At 44.1% G+C, this 21819-nt stretch overlaps 1 protein-coding gene across 3 annotated transcripts in view; it reads left to right on the top strand.

Annotated features, from left to right (window-relative positions):
* Nucleotides 1–8436, top strand: part of FAP (fibroblast activation protein alpha) — a 56671-nt gene extending 48235 nt beyond the window's left edge. For all 3 annotated transcript variants that reach the window (XM_083707174.1, XM_083707176.1, XM_083707175.1), the window contains 5 exons: nt 3221–3320; nt 5947–6011; nt 6837–6909; nt 7221–7294; nt 8079–8436. In XM_083707174.1, the coding sequence (XP_083563300.1) occupies nt 3221–3320; nt 5947–6011; nt 6837–6909; nt 7221–7294; nt 8079–8177 (411 nt within the window). In that variant the 3' untranslated portion in view covers nt 8178–8436. The remainder of the gene's footprint in view (nt 1–3220; nt 3321–5946; nt 6012–6836; nt 6910–7220; nt 7295–8078) is intronic.
* Nucleotides 8437–21819: the final 13383 nt, after the last annotated feature.

Below are 21819 nucleotides of genomic sequence, written 5' to 3'. Positions count from 1 at the left end.
TTTCCCCAGGAAAGTTCATAAAATACAGTGGTACCTTCGGTTACATACGCTTCAGGTTACAGACACTTCAGGTTACAGACGCTTCAGGTTACAGACTCCGCTAACCCAGAAATAGTACCTCAGGTTAAGAACTTTGTTTCAGGATGAGAACAGAAATTGTGGTCTGGTGTTGCAGCAGCAGCAGGAGGCCCCATTAGCTAAAATGGTGCTTCAGGTTAAGAACAGACCTCCGGAACGAATTAAGTTGTTAACCTGAGGTACCACTGTAATTTGTCTTTTATGACTGACATTGCCATTTTTGTGTCAAAGCTTCTCTCTCTGCCCATCTCCCCTCCATTTTGCTCTCTCTCGTTTCTTGGCATTTTAGTTTTTCAGCCCATGGGAAGGAATTGTCTTTAAAGTTTTAATTATTTAGAGCACATTGATTATGTTTGGGCACTTCAAAAACCGTGGAACATCCCCTAAGGCAAGTGCTGCTCAGGGGATATTCCCATCAGCTGGTGGCACTGTGGTCTAAACCACTGAGCCTCTTGGGCTTGCCAATCAGAAGGTCGGAGGTTTGAATTCCTGTGATGGGGTGAGCTTCCGTTGCTCTTTCCCAGTTCCTGCCAACCTAGCAGTTCGAAAGCACACCAGTGCAAGTAGATAAATAGGTACTGCTGTGACAGGAAGGTAAACAGCATTTCCGTGCACTCTGGCTCGCAGTGTTCCATTGCGTCAGAAGCGGTTTAGTCATGCTGGCCGCATGACCCAGAATGCTGTCTGTGGACAAACGCTGGCTTCCTCAGCCTGAAAGTGAGATGAGCGCTGCAACCCATAGTCGCCTTTGACTGCACTTAACCATCCAGGGGTCCTTTACCTTTTTTACCTTTTACCCATTAGCTGAAGGATGGAAGGGAGAAGTGATGCTTACAGATTTCCCCCTTCAGTCACTTGTGCCCTGCAATAATAATAATAATAATTCTTACTGGCCTCCATGGTCCCCTTCTTGCTCTTTGCAGATGCTAAGCCCTCTGTCTCTCTGAGTCAATTGGTCCAGCTGTGAACTCATCCTCACCCACTAGTCCCCAGTTATTTGGATTTTTTGCCAGGAGGCAGCAGAGGTGGGTGACAGCCACCATTCCACCCTAGATGGCAGGCAGCTAAGCATTTCAGCATTGTGGGTGTGATCAAGAAGCAAGGGATTATGTAACTGTGTGGGGTGATCAGAGCCTGCTTCATGATGTGTCTTGAATACAGGGCATGAAGGCACTGCACTCTGATGCTCCAAGTCTTTATTTAGCTGCTACACACCAGACTTCTGTCAGTAGCTCTGTGATTTATTTCCTTTGAGAAGGCACTTGATGAAGATCCATGTGGAATGTTGTCAGTGGGCTGGTCCCTTGTAGCTCCTGCTTGTCCATCCCATTCCTGTGCATGTTTACTCAGGAGTAAGTTCAGTAGGGCTTGCTTCCAAGTGACTGTGCATAGGATTGCAACGTTGCAGGATAATCCTGTGAATGTTTACTTAGAAGTTAGCAGGTCCCACTGTGCACCATGAATCTTATTCCAAATAATGTTTATTTTTAGATACAGTGGTACCTCGGGTTACATATGCTCAGGTTACATACGCTTCAGGTTACACACTCTGCTAACCCAGAAATAGTGCTTCAGATTAAGAACTTTGCTTCAGGATAAGAACAGAAATCGGGCTCCAGCGGCGCAGCAGCAGCAGGAGGCCCCATTAGCTAAAGTGGTGCTTCAGGTTAAGAACAGTTTCAGGTTAAGAACAGACCTCCAGAATGAATTAAGTACGAATCAAGGTACCACTGTACTACATTTTATGGCCACCCAGTTTTACCGCTTCACAGTGACTGGAAGAGGTATCTAGCCAGTCTATGTGAGTGTAGTTGAAGTCACCCATTACTACAACATTTCCTCTTTGGGGTGTTTCCTTGATTCCATTCTGCATTTCAAGGTCTTCCTGAGCATCTTGATCAGGGGGACAATTTCACATCCCCAGTACTAAATTACTCTTCAGGCCTGGCAGGGCTTTTTTTCCAGCCAGAACCCACCATTGTAAGAGAACAAGGGAGTTCTCTTAGGGTGAGTTACAGCACCACTTTGTCTAGAGAAATAGCACTGGGGCCCAGTATCACCAACCAGCCTATCCAGAGGGTTGGAGACCATTCCAGAAATGTGAAAAGCAACACATCAGGAACAAGGAGGACGATTAACATCAGGATTGACTGCCCCAGTAACCATGCCCCCTGAGGTTGTCGCCTCACCAGGCTTCCTAGGTTGGCCACGCCTGAATAAAGATAAAATAATAATAAATAATAATAATTTTATTATTTATAGCCCACCCATCTGGCTGGGTTGCCCCAGCCACTCCAGCACATATAAAAGCATGATAAGACATAAAACATTAAAATCTTCCCGGTACAGGGTTGCCTTCAGATGTCTTCTAAAAGTTGTATAGTTATTTATCCACAAGGAGGGTGTCACTGCCGAGAAGGCACTCTGCCTGGTTCCCTGTAGCTTCACTTCTTGCAGTGAGGGAACTGCCAGAAGAGGTGGATCTCAGTGTCAGGGCTGATTGATAGGGGTGGAGATGCTTCTTCAGGTATACAGGGTCGAGGCCACTTAGGGCTTTAAAGGTTAGCACCAACACTTTGAACACTTGGAATTGTATCAACGTTGTGATCTTCTGCCTCTGGAGATCCTGCCACCTGAGGAGGCCACCTCATCTGGCTTCATCATGGGCTTGCCCTGGTACATAGATACAGCAGAAAGTCACTTCATTGAATTATTCTAGGGGTGTCCCATCCAAAGAAAACTAAATGCTCTAGAGCTGCTGTGGGAATGGAACCACTTGAGGAAATGAGGATTGCTTAATGCTACCTGCCTTGCAGACTCTTTTCCTTACTGCTGCTTTCCCTCCCACTGCTCTTAAGATTAGCAGCATAGCAGAACATCTGGTCACAAAGGACTACACCCCTAGGAATCAAACTCACAAGGAAAGCTACTGCATAAATGGAAAGAAACTGAGCAACCCATTTGCTTGCCCCTGTGCATGGTAGAGAATTACTCAGACTTATGCTGGAGAATCCTTGGCTTATATTGCTGCCTCAGCTGCCAAAGCAAATATTCCCTTTGGCTTTCGTGCTTTACCACTCGGATTCTTAGAGAGCTAATACTTCATTTCAAGGTTACTAACTTCCATCCCGTTTCTTCCTAGTCTTACGGTGGCTACGTTGCCTCGCTGGCACTTGGGTCTGGCACTGGAGTGTTTCATTGCGGGATGGCAGTGGCTCCTGTCTCCAGCTGGGAGTATTATGGTATGGAAACAACTTGTCAACATCACACCTTGAAAGCAGGGCATAGACAATGAATTGTTTTAGCAATGATGTCACTGTGAGGTGCTCTGCCGCTTGCAAAATTTACAAGAACCGCTGGCCTCAGCTAGGAACACATTCTTCAAAATACACACACACACACACACACACACATACACACAGACACCAAGCATGGTTCTCTTTGGCTAAGGTTGCCTTTTGGGGTTACACACACACACACACACACACACACACACACACACACACACCAGTCCCCAAGGCCGGTTTGCACAGTTCCTGGTTATTACAGCAGTGAATATTGGAGAAATATGAGAAACTGAGCTGGCAGTTAAGGAATGTCTTTCATTTGGAATAATATTGTTACAAAAATTGTGTGCCACCCTCACTCTCTGCTGAGCGATAGCAAGGGTCCATGTTTTCCTAAGACTGCAACCCAAACCCCACTTACCTGAGGGGAAGTAAGCCCCACCAAATTCAACAAGGCTAGCTTCTTCCGAGTAGACATGGTTAGGATTGCACTCTAAAAGGATGGAAAGTAAGGGAATTTGGGGGCAAAGAGGCTCTTTCCAAGTACAGCAGAGACCATCCTTCACTCACAGACAAGTGTGTAATTATTGGGACCAGATTCAAAGGTTCCCCCCCCCTCCAGCGGCATTTTACATGTGCAGCAATCCACACATAGGAACCCATTTCCACGTGTAGCAAGACTGAATTTATAAATAAAAGTTTCTTTGGCATAAAGAAACCAACTTGCAATTTATGCACTTTATGGAGGATTGTCTTAAAATCACTCATCACAGCCTTCCTGAGTTCTGAATACGAGACAAGGTTTAAGAAGCAGTTAGATTAATAAATTTTCTTTCCCTTTGCAAAAAAATATTTGCACAGACTGAATTACGTGGTTGTCTGTGGCCCTTTTACAAGGAAAAATAAGAGTTTGTTTTGGTGGATGTTCATAGCCTTAAGATACCGCCAGCCTAACATTTATGACTACGGCTCCACCAGTCCCCTCCCATGACTGGCCCCGACTACAGCTGATTCTTTCCCCATATTGCAAGGCAGCTATTCCCAGAAGTAACGCAAAAACACTCCCTCTGCAAATTCCTTAGGGCCTGGTGCCGCCAAAGTTAAGCACTGTTAAGTTCTTGCGATGCTAAAGGGAGAGATAAGCACATCTGCTCAATTCCTTTCCCAGTGAGATCAGTGGGATTTTCAGAATGTAAACTTCGGCTGAATCATGCTTTTAATGTGGACCAGGACTGCACAACATGCAACTATGCTGGGAGTCATGTATTGTGCTTTGCCCAGCATTTTTGCAGCCCCAGGCAGCTCATTATTGAGTCCTCAGAAGGCTACTGTACATGAATTGCATGCCATTTTATACACTAGTAACAAAACTGTGGAAACTTTTAGGAAAAGTTGTACTGTATTTCTAAGGTTTGATGGCTCATAACAGTGTTTTTAAGAATAAAATTAATATCATTAGAAAGATACAGTCATACCTCATGTTACGTTTGCTTCAGGTTGAGCGTTTTCAGGTTGCGTCCTGCTGCGACCCGGAAGTACCAGAAAGGGTTACTTCCGGGTTTTGCCACCCGTGCATGTGCAGACATGCAAAATGACATCACATGCATGCACAGAAGCAGCGAATCACAACCCATGCAGACACGGGTTGCGTTCTGCTCATGTTGCAAACAGGCCTCCAGAATGGATCCGGTTTGCAACCAGAGGTACCACTGTACTTTCATACAGAATATAATGCAACAAACTATGTTGAATTATTTTTATTCTGAAGACAGCATACCCATATTTGGTAGTGATGGAATAAGGTGCATAAGAAGAAGAAATGGAGAAGGTTTGCTGCCTAAATGCAATGCAGCTGCCATCTAGTCTGGGATTGATTGATAGCAAAAGGCGTGGGGAGAATTTGTGTGATTAATGGTACTCTAAATGGTGAGATGTTATGAAATACCCTTTATCTTTGGTTTTTGGGGTGTATGCCTTCTTTTATTTTGCTATAACCTTTGATACTATAAAGGTGATTCAACAAACTTTGTTGCATTATATTCTGCATTGGATTGTCTTTCTAATGATATATGACTTTATGGATTATTCCCAAAAAGACGGACGTTATGAGCCACCAAAGATCAGAAATACAGATTTTCCAAAAGCTTTCTATGTTGTGGCCACTAATGTATGTCTGGTGACCCGTGTCCAGTGGTTCACAAGTTATAGCAGGGCAAACGTCAGGTTTTAACATTCTTTGTGGGAAATTAAGAGCAATGTCTTTGAACATCTGAATGCAAGGAGTAGACCTTGCTGACATTTGCTATTCAAGAAGAACATCAGATGAGCCTGGATCTTGCCAGTTGCCCATCTAGTCCAGAAACCTGTTCTCACAGTGGCTGACCAGAGGCCTATGGGAAGCCTGCAAGTTGAACAACACTCTTTCCTTCTATGGTTTCTAGCAGCTGGTATTCAGAGGTGCACAGCTTCCATCCATGGAGGAAGACCATCTTCTCTCTCTAATGGCTACTAGCCATTGACATTCTTGCATATGGACTTTGGTGTGTGTATCCTGTCATCAACATGTCATTATATCTTGCAGCATCCATCTACACGGAGCGCTTCATGGGCCTCCCAACCAAAGAAGACAATCTGGAGCACTACAGAGTAAGAATAACGAAACATTTCCCTCTCTTTCTTCTTCTCCTTTTACCAGTTAACCTCAACTTCCTTCCCTGCCTTTCTTTCCTTGGCTTAGTGGCATGTGTGCCACTTCTACCATCCACTGCTTCCATGATACTTGAGTGTAGATTCGGAGAAGTTGGTAGCAGAAGAGAAAGGAGGGAAAGGGGTTGAAAATTGTTTGATGAGAATGGTTTGTTACTTTGTGCACTGTTGTCTACTGAAGGTCAGAGTCTGGACCTACTAATTAGAAGTAGGCCTCTTAGCTTCTTAATTTCCCTCTCTCTCTCTTCACTGGACTCAGCTACATTAGTAAAGGAAAAGCATTTTAAATGTGTTATAACATTGTGACACCAGGTGCCACTGTAAAGTTCCATCTTTCACTAATGTGATTTCCCATTATGAGGTTGACAACACGTTTTCCTGAAATGTTTTTTTTTAATGTGTCTAGATCCAGCCACTTTCTTTAAATTCCTTTTCTATTCCTTTTTCTTCTTCTTTACCTTCAAATTGTAACACACCAAAATGCAATCTCTGGGAAATTAAAAAGGCAAAAGAGAAAAGAGAAAAAAGCAGCATGTCTAGCAGCACATCACAATTGCTACATCAGGTAGAAGAATCATTAAGTGAGCCACCAAGACCCTCAGCAATGTTCAAGCTTTCCATGGGGAAGAAAGCTCAGAAGTCTAGTAGGGAATCTGTGGGGCCAAGCCGTTCTTACTGCTGATGGTCGCCACATCATAAAAGGGTTTTATGTTTGGCAACCACCGAGTTGTTCATTTCTGTCTCTCCCCGCCCTCCACTTTGCAGAATTCGACAGTGATGGCAAAAGCAGAGAACTTCCGTGATGTGGAGTACCTTCTCATCCATGGAACAGCAGATGGTGAGGTTTATGAAAAGCTAGTACAATTACCGAGAAATCGCTTTGGATAGGAAACGCTAAGCTTTCTTCTGTGCCCACGATTAGGGTCAGTACTCGCAATACATTTTATGATTTTCTTTCCAGCACATCAAACAAAGCTGACTCATTGTTGATCATGATTCTATGGTCTGCTGTAGAGTTTAATAACTCATGGCATGTCTAATGCAGCACAATTGTGTGCTTTCTGGTATTTTACCAGGTGTGTTTGGGGGTTTTTTTTAACCAGTCGTTTTCATTTTGTGTCTCCCCCCTCCCCCATTTTCTTGTTTCAGATAATGTACATTTTCAGAACTCAGCACAGATCACCAAAGCCTTAGTCAATGCACAAGTGGATTTCCAGGCAATGGTAGATATTATCAAACAATTTAATTATAATGTTGCACTGTTTGATTCCAAGATTAGGTTTATCAGGGACTGTATGTACCGGTAGCTCAGCAGGAGAGCACATGCTCTGCAGGAACTACCAAGCTGAATTTCCAGTTATTGTATTGAATACATTAAATGGGTAGAACTCTAAAATCCTTCTAATTGTTTTTCACATTAAAATGTTGTTTTTAAAAAACAAAACAACCAAAGAGAGAGAGAGATTGAACTGCGTCTCCTGAAGCACCATGAAATACCTGAAAGTCACCTTTCCCTGACCTCTGATAGATATGAATGGTTCTGCTTACTCTGTACATGCTCAGAGGTGCACTACTCAATATTACTTTTGTGCTCCAAGAATAAAGATGTGTGACTGAAAACAGGTTATATAGCTAATGCTTAGTTAGCTGTAAAAGCTGGGAGACAGTTGGATCCCTAATGGATCTTTGGAACTGCAGCCCTGGCCATTTCCTTACATGCAAGTTTAAGCTGATGGGAAGAGGAAAATCACAGATATTTATTGTGTCCCCTGGGGAGGAGGGCTAAGTTTACTTCTTTGGTTCCTGAAACAGCAGACCTTCCCTGTGCCTCATCACAGGTTGAGACTGCCTTTGAAACACTTTTCAAAAGTGTGATTTGCCGTGTGGCATTTGGGGGCAGCAGGGAGGGGAGGGTTGCTGTTCACAGAACTAGTTTCCACTGGTGCTTTAGATCCTGGTACTGTAATTATTTATGGGGTTACAATACACGTTTCTCTTCCTCTTCAGTGGTATGCTGACCAGGACCATGGGATTCCAGGCCTTTCTCTTAAGCACCTCTACATCCACATGACCCATTTCCTCAAGCAGTGTTTTTCCCTGGCTTAAGGAGAGTCCCTCCTCTCCATGGGCCTGCACAGCAAAGAGAACGACGCGTGCTTTGCTAGAAAGCAACACGAGCTGCGCAGATTAAGCATATTCTGGAAGCGGGGCAAGAAAGCGAGAATTAAAGAAGGCTTGGCGTGGACAGTCTCTTGTGGACACATGAGCATTAGCAAATAATATTACAGTTTGCATCCAGGTACACGTATTTGTTAGGAAACAAATGAACAATAAAATTAAAATAAAAACAAGTGTTTAGAAGGCTGCACATTTTGCTTCTTTTCCTCCTTCAGTCCTCAGGGGTCAGATACATGTATCCATCATGGAGTAAGGGACACGGTGCCAACTTGAATAAAATATTGGGGCACGTAAGCCTACACAATCGATCACATGATGCAGTGCACGCACACTATTTGAATGGCAATGCCCATCAACTTTGGGGGGGCAGCCCCCTCAAATATTTTATTGGAGGGGCTGATGCCCCCTCGGTCTCTATGGTAAGGGAGTATTTCTGAAAGGGACATAGCTCTGTGATAGAGCATCCCAAGTTGAATCTCTAGGAGCTCCAGGTAAAATATGGTCTGCCTCAAATCCTGGGGAGCTGCGGACAGTCAATATTGGCAATTGGACCAATGGACTTACTCGGTTTAAGGCAGCTTGCTTTGTTCCTACAGGAAAAGGTAGCCTCGACTGTGTTCACACTTCTGTTTCCTGTGCACTCACTGCCTTCCTGGTGCTGGGTTTTTTAATATATGCTCACATGACATTATCCAAAATGCATATGCATCCTGTCCTTTGTTGTGAAATACTACTGTTGGATGCGTTGTTTCTCAAACCAGCTTGACACCAATTGTTGGGAGTCCTTAAGCCATTCCTAATTCATCTCCAGCCAATGAGACGAACACCATAAAAACATCCCCGCCATTCAATACCCTCCGGCGTATGCACAAATGGAAACGAATCTGCTGCTAATTAATCTGTGTTGGTGCAAATCGCTCTGTGGGAAGTGCTGTGAAATGCACTGGCAGGAACACATTACTGCCCTCTAGGGCAGTAATGCGAACACCTTATGATGCCAGGGGGAGGGACTGTCAAATCCAAAGCCTTACTGGGCTCACTTATGGCAGATGATGGTGTTGTTTGTGATTCAAGGACCCGCCACCTACATGAGGATAAGAAAGACACATGGACATGGTATATTAGGTTAATGGGCTAAAAAAGGCCACAACTTTATTGATTACAGCATGTGAGAGGTATTGGCTTAGGGATTGGATTAACCACAGCGAGTGACTCCACCACCTCAGGGAAGGGTGAGTATATCAGGGGTTAATGGACAGGAAGCATTTGAGCAGTGAAACCCCGCCCCCAAGGCTCCACCTGGTTGGTTGGCTACACAGGGGCGTGGCGCGGCAGCTGGGACGGCTGGGCAGGGGCCAAAACACCCCCTGCCAACACGGAAAACAGCTCCCACTCGCAACTCCTCCCCTCTGCAAGGAGGAGAGGCTTTCTCTGGTCCTCTCCTTTTCATGTGGGGAGGACACTGTGTTCCACCCCCCAGCTTTCCCCTCTCCACAGTCCCAAATCAGCTCCAACCAGCTCCATAGCTGGTCTTCCCTTCCTGTTTTCTGAGGATGTGTCTGGGGAGTTTGAGGCCTTTGAATCCCCTGATCTAGCCTCAGCACACACACTGTTTGCTGTTGCCCACTCACCCCCCAGCTCAAGTCTCTGCACCTGCGAAAGAAGGCGGACCTTCTCTGAGGTCAGATGGAGATCTGTTCTCTTGCTGTCATGACACTCTGTTGGAGGCCATAGGATTGTTCTCCAGTGAAATTTAAGGAAGCCCAGGTAGCACAAATGAATCATTGCCATGAGAAATAGCAATCAAGCGATGGATTGTTCAAGGGCAAAGGTGGGCCATGACTCAGTTGCAGAGCATCAATCCCCAGCATCTCCAGGTTGGGCTGGGAGAGAACCCTGCCTGAAACCCTGGAGAGCTATCAGTGTAGACCAGTGGTGGCCAGACTTGGCCCTCCAGCTGTTTTGTGACTACAACTCCCATCATCCCTAGCTAACAGGACCAGTAGTCAGGGATGATGGCAACTGTAGTCCCAAAACTGCTGGAGGGCCGAGTTTGGCCACCACTGGTGTAGACAGTATAGAGCTAGTCTGACTCAGTACAAGGGACCTTTCTCTGTTCCTAATATGGTAGCTATCCAGATGTTGTTGGATTCCAGCTGCCATCATCCATGATCTTTGGCCAAGCTGCGTGGGGTTGATGGGACCCGGAATCCAACAGCATCCGCAGGGCTCCATGTTGGCTGCCTCCGGTCTACTGAGCTAAAACTGTAGAGGTAGGGAGTTGACTTGCTGTGCAGCTATCTTGTTTTGTTTCAGCCCATCTGATTCTCCTGCCATGAGAAGACTTTTCAGACAGCAGACACATCTTTATGTAAATGCCTCTGCCAAGCTGTTTTTGACGATTAAATTAAACTCTGATAGGAACTCTTTTAGAAAATATTAAATTCAGCAAAAGGGTTTTTTGGAAGCACTGCCAATTAAGAGCGTTAATGAGCTTTTTGTTGGTAATGTAATTAGAATTCAGCTGCTCCAATTGTTAAGGGGGGGGGAATTATAGCTCAGAGAAAGTTAACATTAAAAAAAGCAAATAAAACACAGAAGAGCACTAATTTAAAGAGTGATTATATAGGTTCAGCAAGGAGCTTGGCAGCAATGTCCCTTCCATTCCGTAATTTTGCAAACAGGGGAGGAGCTGGCAGTAACAGAGCCCAAACCTCTGATCCCTTGAACTGATACAGCTTTTCTAGCCACTATTATGATGGCAAAACCTTCCTAAGGTTCCTTTTAATCCGATCTTCACCTCCCTTGAAATTCCTTGCATGTTTGGTCTAGGCGGGAACCTCTGAATGAAATGTGAGATTTCACATGTGACGAAATCCAACGGGAGTTCCAGTTTGGTGCAGTGAAGTTGCAATAATATACACACTTACAGCACAGTCCTAACCACGTCTGTGTAGAAATAAATCCTATTGAATTAATTGGGGCTTTCTCCCAGATAAATGAGGATTTAGGCTGCAGTAACTAAAGCTAGGCAGCCCATGTGCCCTACTTTAGAGGACAATCCTATATTGCAGGAGCGGGAAAACCTCTGGTAGAGGTCCAAGTTTGGCCCGTGAGGCTGTTGTCACAAAACCATGGCCACCTGCCACACATCAGAAGTCAGATGTGACACTACCTGGACACTGAGGTCCAGTGCCGAGGGCCTTCTGGGGGTTCCCTCACTGCAAGAAGCCAAGCTACAGAGAACCAGGCAGAGGGCCTTCTCAGTAGTGGCACCTGCCCTGTGGAATGCCCTCCCACCAGATGTATGTACCTCGGGTTACATACGCTTCAGGTTACAGACTCCGCTAACCCAGAAATAGTGCTTCAGGTTAAGAACTTTGCTTCAGGATGAGAACAGAAATTGTGCTCCGGCGGCGTGGCAGCAGCAGCAGGAGACCCCATTGGCTAAAGTGGTGCTTCAGGTTAAGAACAGTTTCAGGTTAAGTACGGACCTCCGGAACAAATTAAGTACTTAACCTGAGGTACCACTGTACCAGACTTTTAGATGACATCTGAAGGCAGCCCTGTTTAAGGAAGCTTTTAATGTTTGATGGATTACTGTATTTTAATATTTTGTTGGAAGCTGCCCAGAGTGGCATATTATTATTGTTGTTGTTGTTGTTGTTGTTAGCTGATGGGAAGTAAATGGAAGCTCATTGGGTCGGGGACTGTGGGGAACTGAGTTGCACAGCCGGTCCTCTGCAGAAAGCAACATTGCCAGCTATATGGTTGGGGTTTCCCAAGTGCTGAGCACAGGGCTGGCAAAGTCCAGTGTGTTATGTTTCCCAAGTGCCTGGCAACTAGCCGACTGCCGGACACCTCGGAAATGCTGCACAAGGGACTTGGACATGTGGGGAGGACAAACACCTGATGTCATTATGTCAGCTGAATGACAGGTGGGTTGTCTCTCCCACCTGTCCAAGTTTCTGTTTGAAATAAGTCCAGTTTTGCACGGTTGTCTGGCTTTAAGAGATAAACAAACCACCATTCATATCTTTCTTTAAAATAAACCAAGCATTTCCAGTTTCCCTTCTTCTCCTTCCCTGGTTCCATTAATTTTCCCACCTAGCCCGCATATTCTTGTATATCCATTTAACTCCCTTATTCTTTTATTATTCCTTTGTTATGTGTTATGCCATTGAATTCACCTCAATCCTACTAACATTTTCACAGGTTTACAGTTGTTTTCCAAATACTCCACAAAAAATGTCTATTCCTTTTTATATACTTGATCTTCTTCTCCTCTTGTTTTCTTGTTAGACCCACTAAATCTGCATATTCTGTCATTTTTAATTGCCAATCCTTCTTATTTGGGACCTTGCTCACTCGCCATTTCTGGGTTAACAAAATCCTAGCAGCTGTAGGGGGAAAAATAGATTTTTCTGAGATCTAGGTTCTTCCGTCTGTACCATTCCCAAAATGTGGTTTTGAAAAATGTAACATTGAAAAATATAAATAATTGTTTAATTTTTTAAAAAATATATTAAAAAAATTAATTTTTTTTTTTAAAAAGAGATAAATGAATCACAAGAACGGAGAAAGAAGAACCTTGATAGCAGGCTAAGCAAACATTAGTCTGCTTGTAGTCTTCCCAACCATGGCAGGTTGTATTTCTCTTTTAAAAAATTATGGCAATTATTTCCAAATGTGCATTTATACATAAAAAGCATATGAAATTTCAACACTTATGTCTTCTTTTGGAGGGGTTGTGTAAGCAAATGCCCACATAAAATAAGACCGTTGAGCACAGTGGTGTTCAAGAAGTTTCACAGAAGTGATTCATAGATGGAATGAAATAAATAAATGAAATAATCCTAAGCATGCACAGATTTCTTTGTTGGTGGGCCCTGCAAGAAACTTACCAAGAGGACGTTAGTGCCCTGTGTTCCTTTGGGGTCTTCCTTATAGAGATTTAACATTTAACTTAAACAAGCAGATTTGTATCAAGTCTTTTGAGCAGGGTGTGTGTGTGTGTGTGCTGTGCGTGCTGAGCAAATCAAATTCAAATGCTGCGAGCAGCAGGGGGGAGCTCCAAGCAACTGAGTAAATGAGGCACTGCAGATTTAATAGGCCTCCCAGATTTAACCCATAATAACTGCAATATATTGGTACTGTTGCTTTAAGACCAAATCAGAGAGGCCCTCTAGCAAAAGAGATTTGTGTCTCCAGTTAGAAGAAGGAGTGAGGTCAGATTTGTAATGATTTACACAGGCTGCCAAGACCAAATTCCTTTAGACTTTTCTCCCCCTCCTCTAGGGCAGGAAAAATTCATATGAAACAATTGAGACATCTAGGAGTTTAGCGACCTGTAATGTGCAGACGTACCTACAGCCTCCCCTCCAACAAAAAGCAGCAGCAAAGGAACACTTGTGACCAGAGGTGAAGGAGAAATTTGATTCAGTTCACATTTAAAACCAAATCAATCAATTCCATACTTTTTGAAACAATATGCAAACCGAAACTCTGCTGGGCTTTGAAGTTCGCACTCATCTGAATTTTGCAATGCAGGTCTTGTAAACCAACCAATGTTTACAAAAATGCATTATATTATTGGCTGATTTGTTTAATTTGTATACCGCCATACTTCTGTAGAGCTCACGATGGTTCACTACATAAAACATCAGAGGAAAGTGTGCATAAAAATGAAGGTACAGCGGTACCTCGGGTTACAAACTTAATTCGTTCCAGAGGTCTGTTCTTAACCCGAAACCATTCTTAACCTGAGGCGTGATATCGCTAATGGGGCCTCCTGCTGCGCTATTTCCATTCTCATCCTGGGGCAAAGTTCTCAACCCGAGATACTACTTCTGGGTTAGCGGAGTTTGTAACTCGAAGCGTTTGTAACCCGAGGTACCACTGTATTAGTGAAAATACATACTAAAATCCACCATGTTAGGGGAAATTGCTTGCACAAACATGTACCTTAGTGAAAACCACATAGTGAAATGTATTTATCAGGTGAGGGGAATGCACTAAAATGCTGGTAAATTTTCATGAGGATTTTTTAAAATAGCAATTCAAAAAAAATCACAAAATACTACAAAATGTGCTAAATTTCAGATGGGGGGGGGGGGGGAGGAACAGCGAAGCCGGAAGTGAACAGATCCTTCCATCGCTATCTGCAGCTCTGGGTTGTTTAACTGAAACTTTTGAGCAAGAAAGTCCATGGAGCAAGGAGCTTCTTCGTGGAAACGAGTGGAATTTTTTAAGGGGAGGAGACTGAAAGGCAATGCAAAGGCATTTCTTTCCTATTCCTTGCTTGAGGAACACTGATCTCATGATAAATGCCAGTCTGGAGCACCCTGTACCAAAGTACAGTCTAAAGGGGCAATAACGGAAGAAGCTTCCTGATGTAAGATTGGAGCTAATCCTTCATTTCAGGAGTCTGTAGTACAGCTTCTGAGTTGCATGGTTTTTCCCTTCTGTAGTGGAGCTAAAACCATGAACTCAGCCTTTCAGCATCTCCCAACACATAGCTGTGTGCAGCAAGATGGTGCCCAGGTTCATGAAACTGCTCCAGGTTTTTAGGGTTGCAATCTTATACACTCGTTGAACACAGTAAGACTCGCGTCTGACTACTGAGCCTTGGTCTGCCAGGATGATTGACTGTGGAAAAGCATCCTCAGCCAGCCAAGATGTTAGTGACTTCATGTTTTGTCATCAAAAGAATCAAATCACATCTATATCCCATTTTATCTTCCTTTTTTCAGCGTGCCTAACAAGTTTGCAATCAGAGGGTGCAGATGTTTAGTACATTTTGCCTAAGTGCTCTAATCACTTGCAGTTAAATTAGATTATTCCTGTTTTGCCGCTGCTTATTATTTTCCATTAAAGTTTCATTTTCTGAAACTACAGTCAGAAGTACTCTCAGGGCGCAAAGTCCTTTGCTTGCGTAAATTGAAAGTAGCCAACTTCAAGTTCTGACTATGGTGGATTAAAAAAGAAATAGTGTTGCTTGCAGTTAAGCTGCAATCTTATCCATTGGGGGGGGGGGGTGCTACAAAACAATTTTTAATGACCTGCAAAGACACCGCCCCACACACAGATTTGGGATGCAGAGGCAAAGAGAGAGGAAATTTAAAGCAGCCACAGGGAGGGAACAGAGCTAAATGTCCCCTCCCTGGTCATCTGATTGATCATGTGATAAACAAATAGAAGGTGTTGACCCCTTCTGTGACAGGCAGCAGAGCCAGACCATAGTCGAGTGATGCAGTGCCTCAGAATTCCACCAGAGGGCTGGAGCCTCTCTCTGATTTGCTACCAAGCCAGCTAGTCAGAGAGGGGTGGAACAGCCCTTTGCGAGGGAGAATAAAAGGAGAGGTTTCTGAGAGAACATTCAGATAGCAATATGGTTTAGTCTGAGAGATAGTTCGGGGAGGGAGTATTAGTGAGTCAGTTCTGGTCTCTGCGTGACATCCACTCTGAGGAAAATATCTACAGCTAGCCAAAAATATTATCATGACCTTCTAAGTCTAGAACATGTGAATTCTCTAATGTCATCTGTTCCTTCAACCAACAAAGACAAGATGCTTCATAGTATAGTCTCATATCCAGAGTCTCTTAGCTTAGATAGGAAGACAGGTTTTAGTGTCTTGGGAGAGTATTCAGACAGAAGTTAACTGGGCAGCTGAGTTTGAGCTAGGAGAAGTAGATGCTGTGAGGATGTAATCTACTTGGGTCTCATTCCAGTCAGGAGATGAAAGCTCTTCTAGAAAGAGAAGACTCCCAAACCAGTTATGAGGGTTGTGGTGATCCCCTGGATCTGTTGCACTATTTGGAGTACCTCAGGAGTGTGATTGTCAAATGGTTGGGTAACTGACAGAAAGTACCACCTTGGTTAAGAACTGGAGTATTAAGTTGTAACACTTAAGCAACAACTGATTTAAGGAACTGAAGTGAAATAGCTGAAAATAAGCTGAGCATTTACCATCTAGTTTAGAAACTTATAGCATCTACTTGAAGTCAATAACTGAACATAAGTAACTGAAGTTTAAAAGAAGCTGTAACATCTATTAGTCTTAGCATAAATTAAAAAAAAAAAAAATGTCCAGTAGCACCTTAGCACTTTGGTACTTGGAGACTCAGGCAGAAGTTGAACAAATAAGTAAGATATATTTAACAGAACAAAGTGGATAAAACAAAGGAGGTATTAGGAGGTCATGTTCTTTCAGGAAACAGATCTGAAGAAGTATACATGAAACTTATGGCCAGAACAAACTTAGTTGGTCTCTAAGGTGCTACTGGACAATTTTTTTAATTTTTTAATTTATTTATGCTAAGACTAATAGATGTTGCAGCTTCTTATAAACTTCAATTGCTTATGTTCAGTTATTTATTTCAACTGCGTCAGACCAACACGGCTACCTACCTGAATCTTAGCATAAATATTAAACAAGTTAACTGTTTCCTTTTATTATGTGCAAATAGCTTTAGATACCTATTAGGTCCATAAATTACCATATAGCATATATTCAACACAAAAAACAGCGACAATTTGTTGTTGACAAAGGACAGCTGGACATATAAAGCCCCATTACCTTCAAACCTAAATCTGGCCCTGGCTGTGTGTGCTTCTATGTTATATTTTAATAACATTAAAAACCTGAAAGTGAAAGAGTGGGTAATAAATAAATAAATAATCCACAAATACCAAAATGTGGCTTGGGAAATAGGCCAGTAAAATAATTCAGATGAGAATCCTGGGTGCTAGATGTTCAATCCTAAGGTAGGGAAGCTAAGGGGTAGTGTCTTTGCTGAAGCCCAGAAAGTTTTTACAGCTGAATGTGCACATTTGAAGCACATTTCCCTCTTCATAGAAAACTGGGCACTCTAGTTTGTTAAACATTGCTTGGAATTGAAACTCTGTGAGGGGTAAACTACAGTGCTTTGAATGTGTATTAAAGGTGCAATGTGTAGCAGCCAAAACCCTCACTTTTACACAACTGTGCCTAGGTATGAGCAAGTCTTTTTCTCCTTTGAGTCAGGACATTTTACTGGATTAAATTTGTGCTGGGTTAAACTTCCACTAGAAATCTGAAGAAGAGATCTCTCGCTCAGAAAAACTTTATGCGCTCATCTTTAAGGTGCCATGGGACTCCTTGTGGTTTGTGCCAGATACGTCCTAGTATAAGCAGAAATTGGGCGTAGGTATTCCAATCAACTGAAACAATCCTTCTGAGTTTTGGTTGCAATCCATTTACGAAAAGGCCAGACAGCCACGTGAAAGACATTGCATAATGTGCGCCACCTGCTGTCTATCTGTGGATCTGCATCGGTGGGGATGGACTTTCTTATTCTCTTTTTATACGTGTTGGAAGCCTCCCAGAGCGGCTGGGGAAACCCAGCCAGATGGGCGGGATATAAATAATAAAATTATTATTATTTACAACCAGGAGGAAGGAAAACTCTGCAAAGGAAGACACATGCACACCTTCCTGCTTGAAAATACTAGACATAGGCCCCCTGTTTTGAAGTGGATCTTATGTGTGCCTCCATTTCCGTTTGGAGGCATCTGGCTATGGAATGCTGCATAAGAATTCTTAGGAACTCGTCAGAAATCCGAGCTGGCCTTCCCATTACACAGAGTGAGGCTGCCTCCCAGGGTGATGGACGCTGGCAGATGCGGACAAACAGCAGCTCTCCTTCTTGCCTGTTACAATCCCCTGATGCCACAACCTTTATAGTGGCCAAGTTTAAGCTTTCCGTTTAGATTAGGATTTCCCAAACATGGCAGGAAGAAATTGGATAGAGAAGTTTTCCCACCTTTACATGGGTCGCTAGCTGGTTTTGGACTACAATTCCCATCATCCCTGACCTCTGTCTCTGCTAGCTAGGGATGATGGGAGCTGTAGTCCAGAAACCCTGGTTTAGATCAAAGGCAAGTAAGAGGCAACATGCTATACACTCCTAGAATGATGCTTGGCAAGGAGAAAGTGGATAGAGAACTTTTTCCTCCCTCTTCTGTAACGCTGGAACTTGTGGACATCCAATGAAGATGGACATAGGAAGACTCAGGGCAGATTTTTAAAAGTACCTCTTCACAGAGCATAGTCAAACTATGGGATTTGTTCCCCTCCCCCCAAGGAGGCAGAGATGGCCACCAACTTGGTAAAGGTAAAGGTAAAGGTAAAGGGACCCCTGACCATTAGGTCCAGTCGTGGCCGACTCTGGGGTGGCGGCGCTCATCTCGCTTTATTGGCCGAGGCAGCTGGCGTACAGCTTCTGGGTCACGTGGCCAGCATGACTAAGCCGCTTCTGGTGAACCAGAGCAGTGCACAGAAACGCCGTTTACCTTCCCGCCAGAGCGGTACCTATTTATCTACTTGCACTTTGATGTGCTTTCGAACTGCTAGGTTGGCAGGAGCAGGGACCGAGCAACAGGAGTTCACCCCATCGCGGGGATTCGAACCGCCGACCTTCTGATTGGCAAGTCCTAGGCTCTGTGGTTTAACCCACAGCGCCACCCGTGTCCACCAACTTGGATGTCTTTGAAAGAGAGTTAGAGACATTCGTGTAGGTGGGGGCTATCAATGGCTACTAGCCATAATGGCTGTGATCTACCTCCATGATTGGATGCAGAAATGCTTCTAGATACTAGTTGCTGGAAACAACAGGAGAGGAAGGGCTCTTGTGCTCATGTTTCTGCTTCCATTGTAAGAACAGGATGCTGAACTGAATGGGTCACTGGCCTGGTAGCACAGGGTCTTCTTATGTTCTTCATGGTGATGCTTGTTCCTTCCTCATGCTGGCTGGCCTGCTCAGCTTCTCCCAATGGCTCAGAGACCCTGATCAAAAGATAAGGAAGCAGCTAGACCACGTCACTGGAGTGTGTGCATTGCTCTTCATCACTGCCTACCATAACAGCAAAAAGGTTTTCAGAATCCTAGATGCCAGTGTGATTTTTCTATAGGCTCCAGTAATCTGGTGCCTTGGATTTTTCCAGGCCGTGAGGCAACGTCGGGCGCACCTCTAGCTCCAAGCAAGCAGCCGTCTGCCCTTTCTTCTCTTTGTTGCAAAACAGAAATCCATAAAACCTCAGCGCCCGTTCATGCAAGTTACAGAAATAGATCAGCTTCTGTACACTATCAAGGTCCACACACACACACACACACCCTGGGGATTTTGCAAGAAAATGGTTCCAGCTGCAGATCAAGAATATCCCCACTGGTGGTGGCAGGGGTTGGGAGGGGGGAATAGGAAGAAAATGTTTTGAGAAATGTCTTAAAATGCTGCAAAGATAGGGCAGCACAACACATCAGCATGACAAGTGGCATCAAACCCCTTTGGGCACACACAGATTGAAACAATGGCAGTCCCCAGCGCAGTTTGAGCGAAATGCTGGTCTTCAGGGGAAATGGCTTGTAGAAACCAGTCACTACTGAAAGACTATTCAGCTAGCCAAGTGTGTCAACAAAGAAACAAACATGTTGATCAAGAGCACTTGGTTTGAGTGGCCCTGGGGACTATAAATGATATTTCTTTTTACGTTAGAGAGATGTTGTCTGTTCTTTGTAAACACTTGATGTACATAGGAAACTGCCTTCTGCCAAGCCAGACCACTGGGTCCACTGAGCTCAGTAATGCATGCTTTGGCCGGCAGTGACTTTCCAGGGTTTGGGGCAGGAGACTTTCGCAGCCCTACCTGGGGACTGAACCTGGGGTCTTCTTCATGATCAGATGCCCTAGCTCTGGAATATGGCCACGCCCCAAAGTGTACGCCCTGGGGAAAGAGGCATAGAATGCTTTGAAATAAATATGCCATTCTGATGGCAAACCACAAAGCAGATCTTAGGAGACTTTATGTTTCGCCCCACACCTGATTAGACTCGCTCTTCCATTCCAGCTCCTTTGTACGTGCTGCTTCACCAATGTTTCATGGACTGTGTAGAGTACATTAATGGCCAGATATGTCCAATAGAGCTGATAGAGCTAGTTGTACATTAAAAAAAAAAAACATTTCCAATAGTCTGCTAAGGTACAATAGCCTCTGCTTCCTTTTCCTCATTGACTTAGGTAGAACCTCCACATCTGCCTTTGCCATTAGCTGTGCAGTCTCCCAATGTGTGGACAGCTTGCAGAATTGACCCAAGGGACAGATGTGGAAATTAAACAGAGGACATTGCAAAGATACATGATGAGGAGGAAGAGCAAGTCACTTGTGCTTCCTGTCTCCTTACCCCATTACTAAGCTGCTGGTGTTGATTTTGACATATTTGCTATCAGGAGCAAATGGGCACTGAAGCATACAGGTGTTGGGGGGGAGAGAGAATCAGACAATGTGTGGGTAAGCAACGTTATCTCTGTAAAAAGTCCAGATCAAACGTCACCCCGTGTACGGCCATTTACCGTCTTGATGCATGGATGCGCACAACATCCTTTACAGAAGCAATTTGAGCTCTGTGGACTGCTGTGGTCAATACTACAGCTGTACACACACACACACACGGGAATACTTGCCTGGATCTGGCCCAGATCAATTCAGGGTCAGAGCTAATGTTTAATTAGGGGTTTTAGGGTGATTCGGGTTTCTTGAGGGTTCAGTCCTGCTCAGTGTGGCTGCACACATGGGTTCCTCTGTTGGGATCAAGTGTGCAGCCAAAATACAGAGCTACTGGAAAGTCCTTTTAGAAACTTAGCCCTGTGCTGCTCTTTGAAGAGCCAGACGACTTCTCCTTCTTCCTGCCCCTTGAGAGACCCAGAGTGCTCTGGGTGGGCCAACCTGACTCAATATGGGGCTGTCTCAATCTGACTTGGTGGAAGCCCAGTGCCACCTAAACTGGCTCAATTCACTTTGGGATTCAGATGAATCTGGCACACAGCCCTGTAAATGCAGGTGCTGGCCAATCATATGCAGACCCACTTAGAAGACAAGTCCGACTGCATACCCACCAACATTCCTCAGTTGAAAATAGGGACATTTCTCTCTCGCACCCCAACCAACCCTCCTTGACCCCCCATTTTTGTCCTCCCCCCACCTTTTTCCTATCAGAAAAAGGGTGAGGGCCACCACAACACTCACACCCTCCACCGTCCTGAGAAAAACCCTTAAACCAAATTTTATTTTATTTTCTTCTTTGGTAAGATAAGATAAACCTTTATTCACATTAGCCAATGGCCATAGCAAAAGTAAAACATTACAGTATACGCAGAAAAGGAAGTTTGATATAAGAGCACAATTTAAGTTAGTGGCCCTTATCCAGATTGTTCCTGCTATGAACCTAGCAACCTTTGCTGTTATCTGCTTATTTTGATCTGATAAAGGAAAGAACATTATGGCAGTGGTTGAGTGCCCTGGGATGATTAGTACGAGTGGGGTGATGATCTCATTCCTCAGGTCTTTGTAGAGAGTGCAAGACAGGAGGACGTGTACCACTGTTTTGGTAGATTTACAAACAGAAAAACACACACTAAATTTTAGAAAGGGGGCAAGAATAGGCATGGGTGCACAAAGCATTTTAAACAAACAAACAAACAAACAAACAAACAAACAAACAAGACTCCTTGTGCTCCGCTCCCCCTTTCTTTCCAC

The sequence above is a fragment of the Podarcis gaigeae genome (genome assembly GCF_964106915.1).
Source record: "Podarcis gaigeae genome assembly, chromosome: 1".
Lineage (NCBI taxonomy): Eukaryota > Metazoa > Chordata > Lepidosauria > Squamata > Lacertidae > Podarcis > Podarcis gaigeae.
Note: the sequence above shows the minus strand (reverse complement) of the source record. Positions and strands in the feature narration are given on the sequence as shown.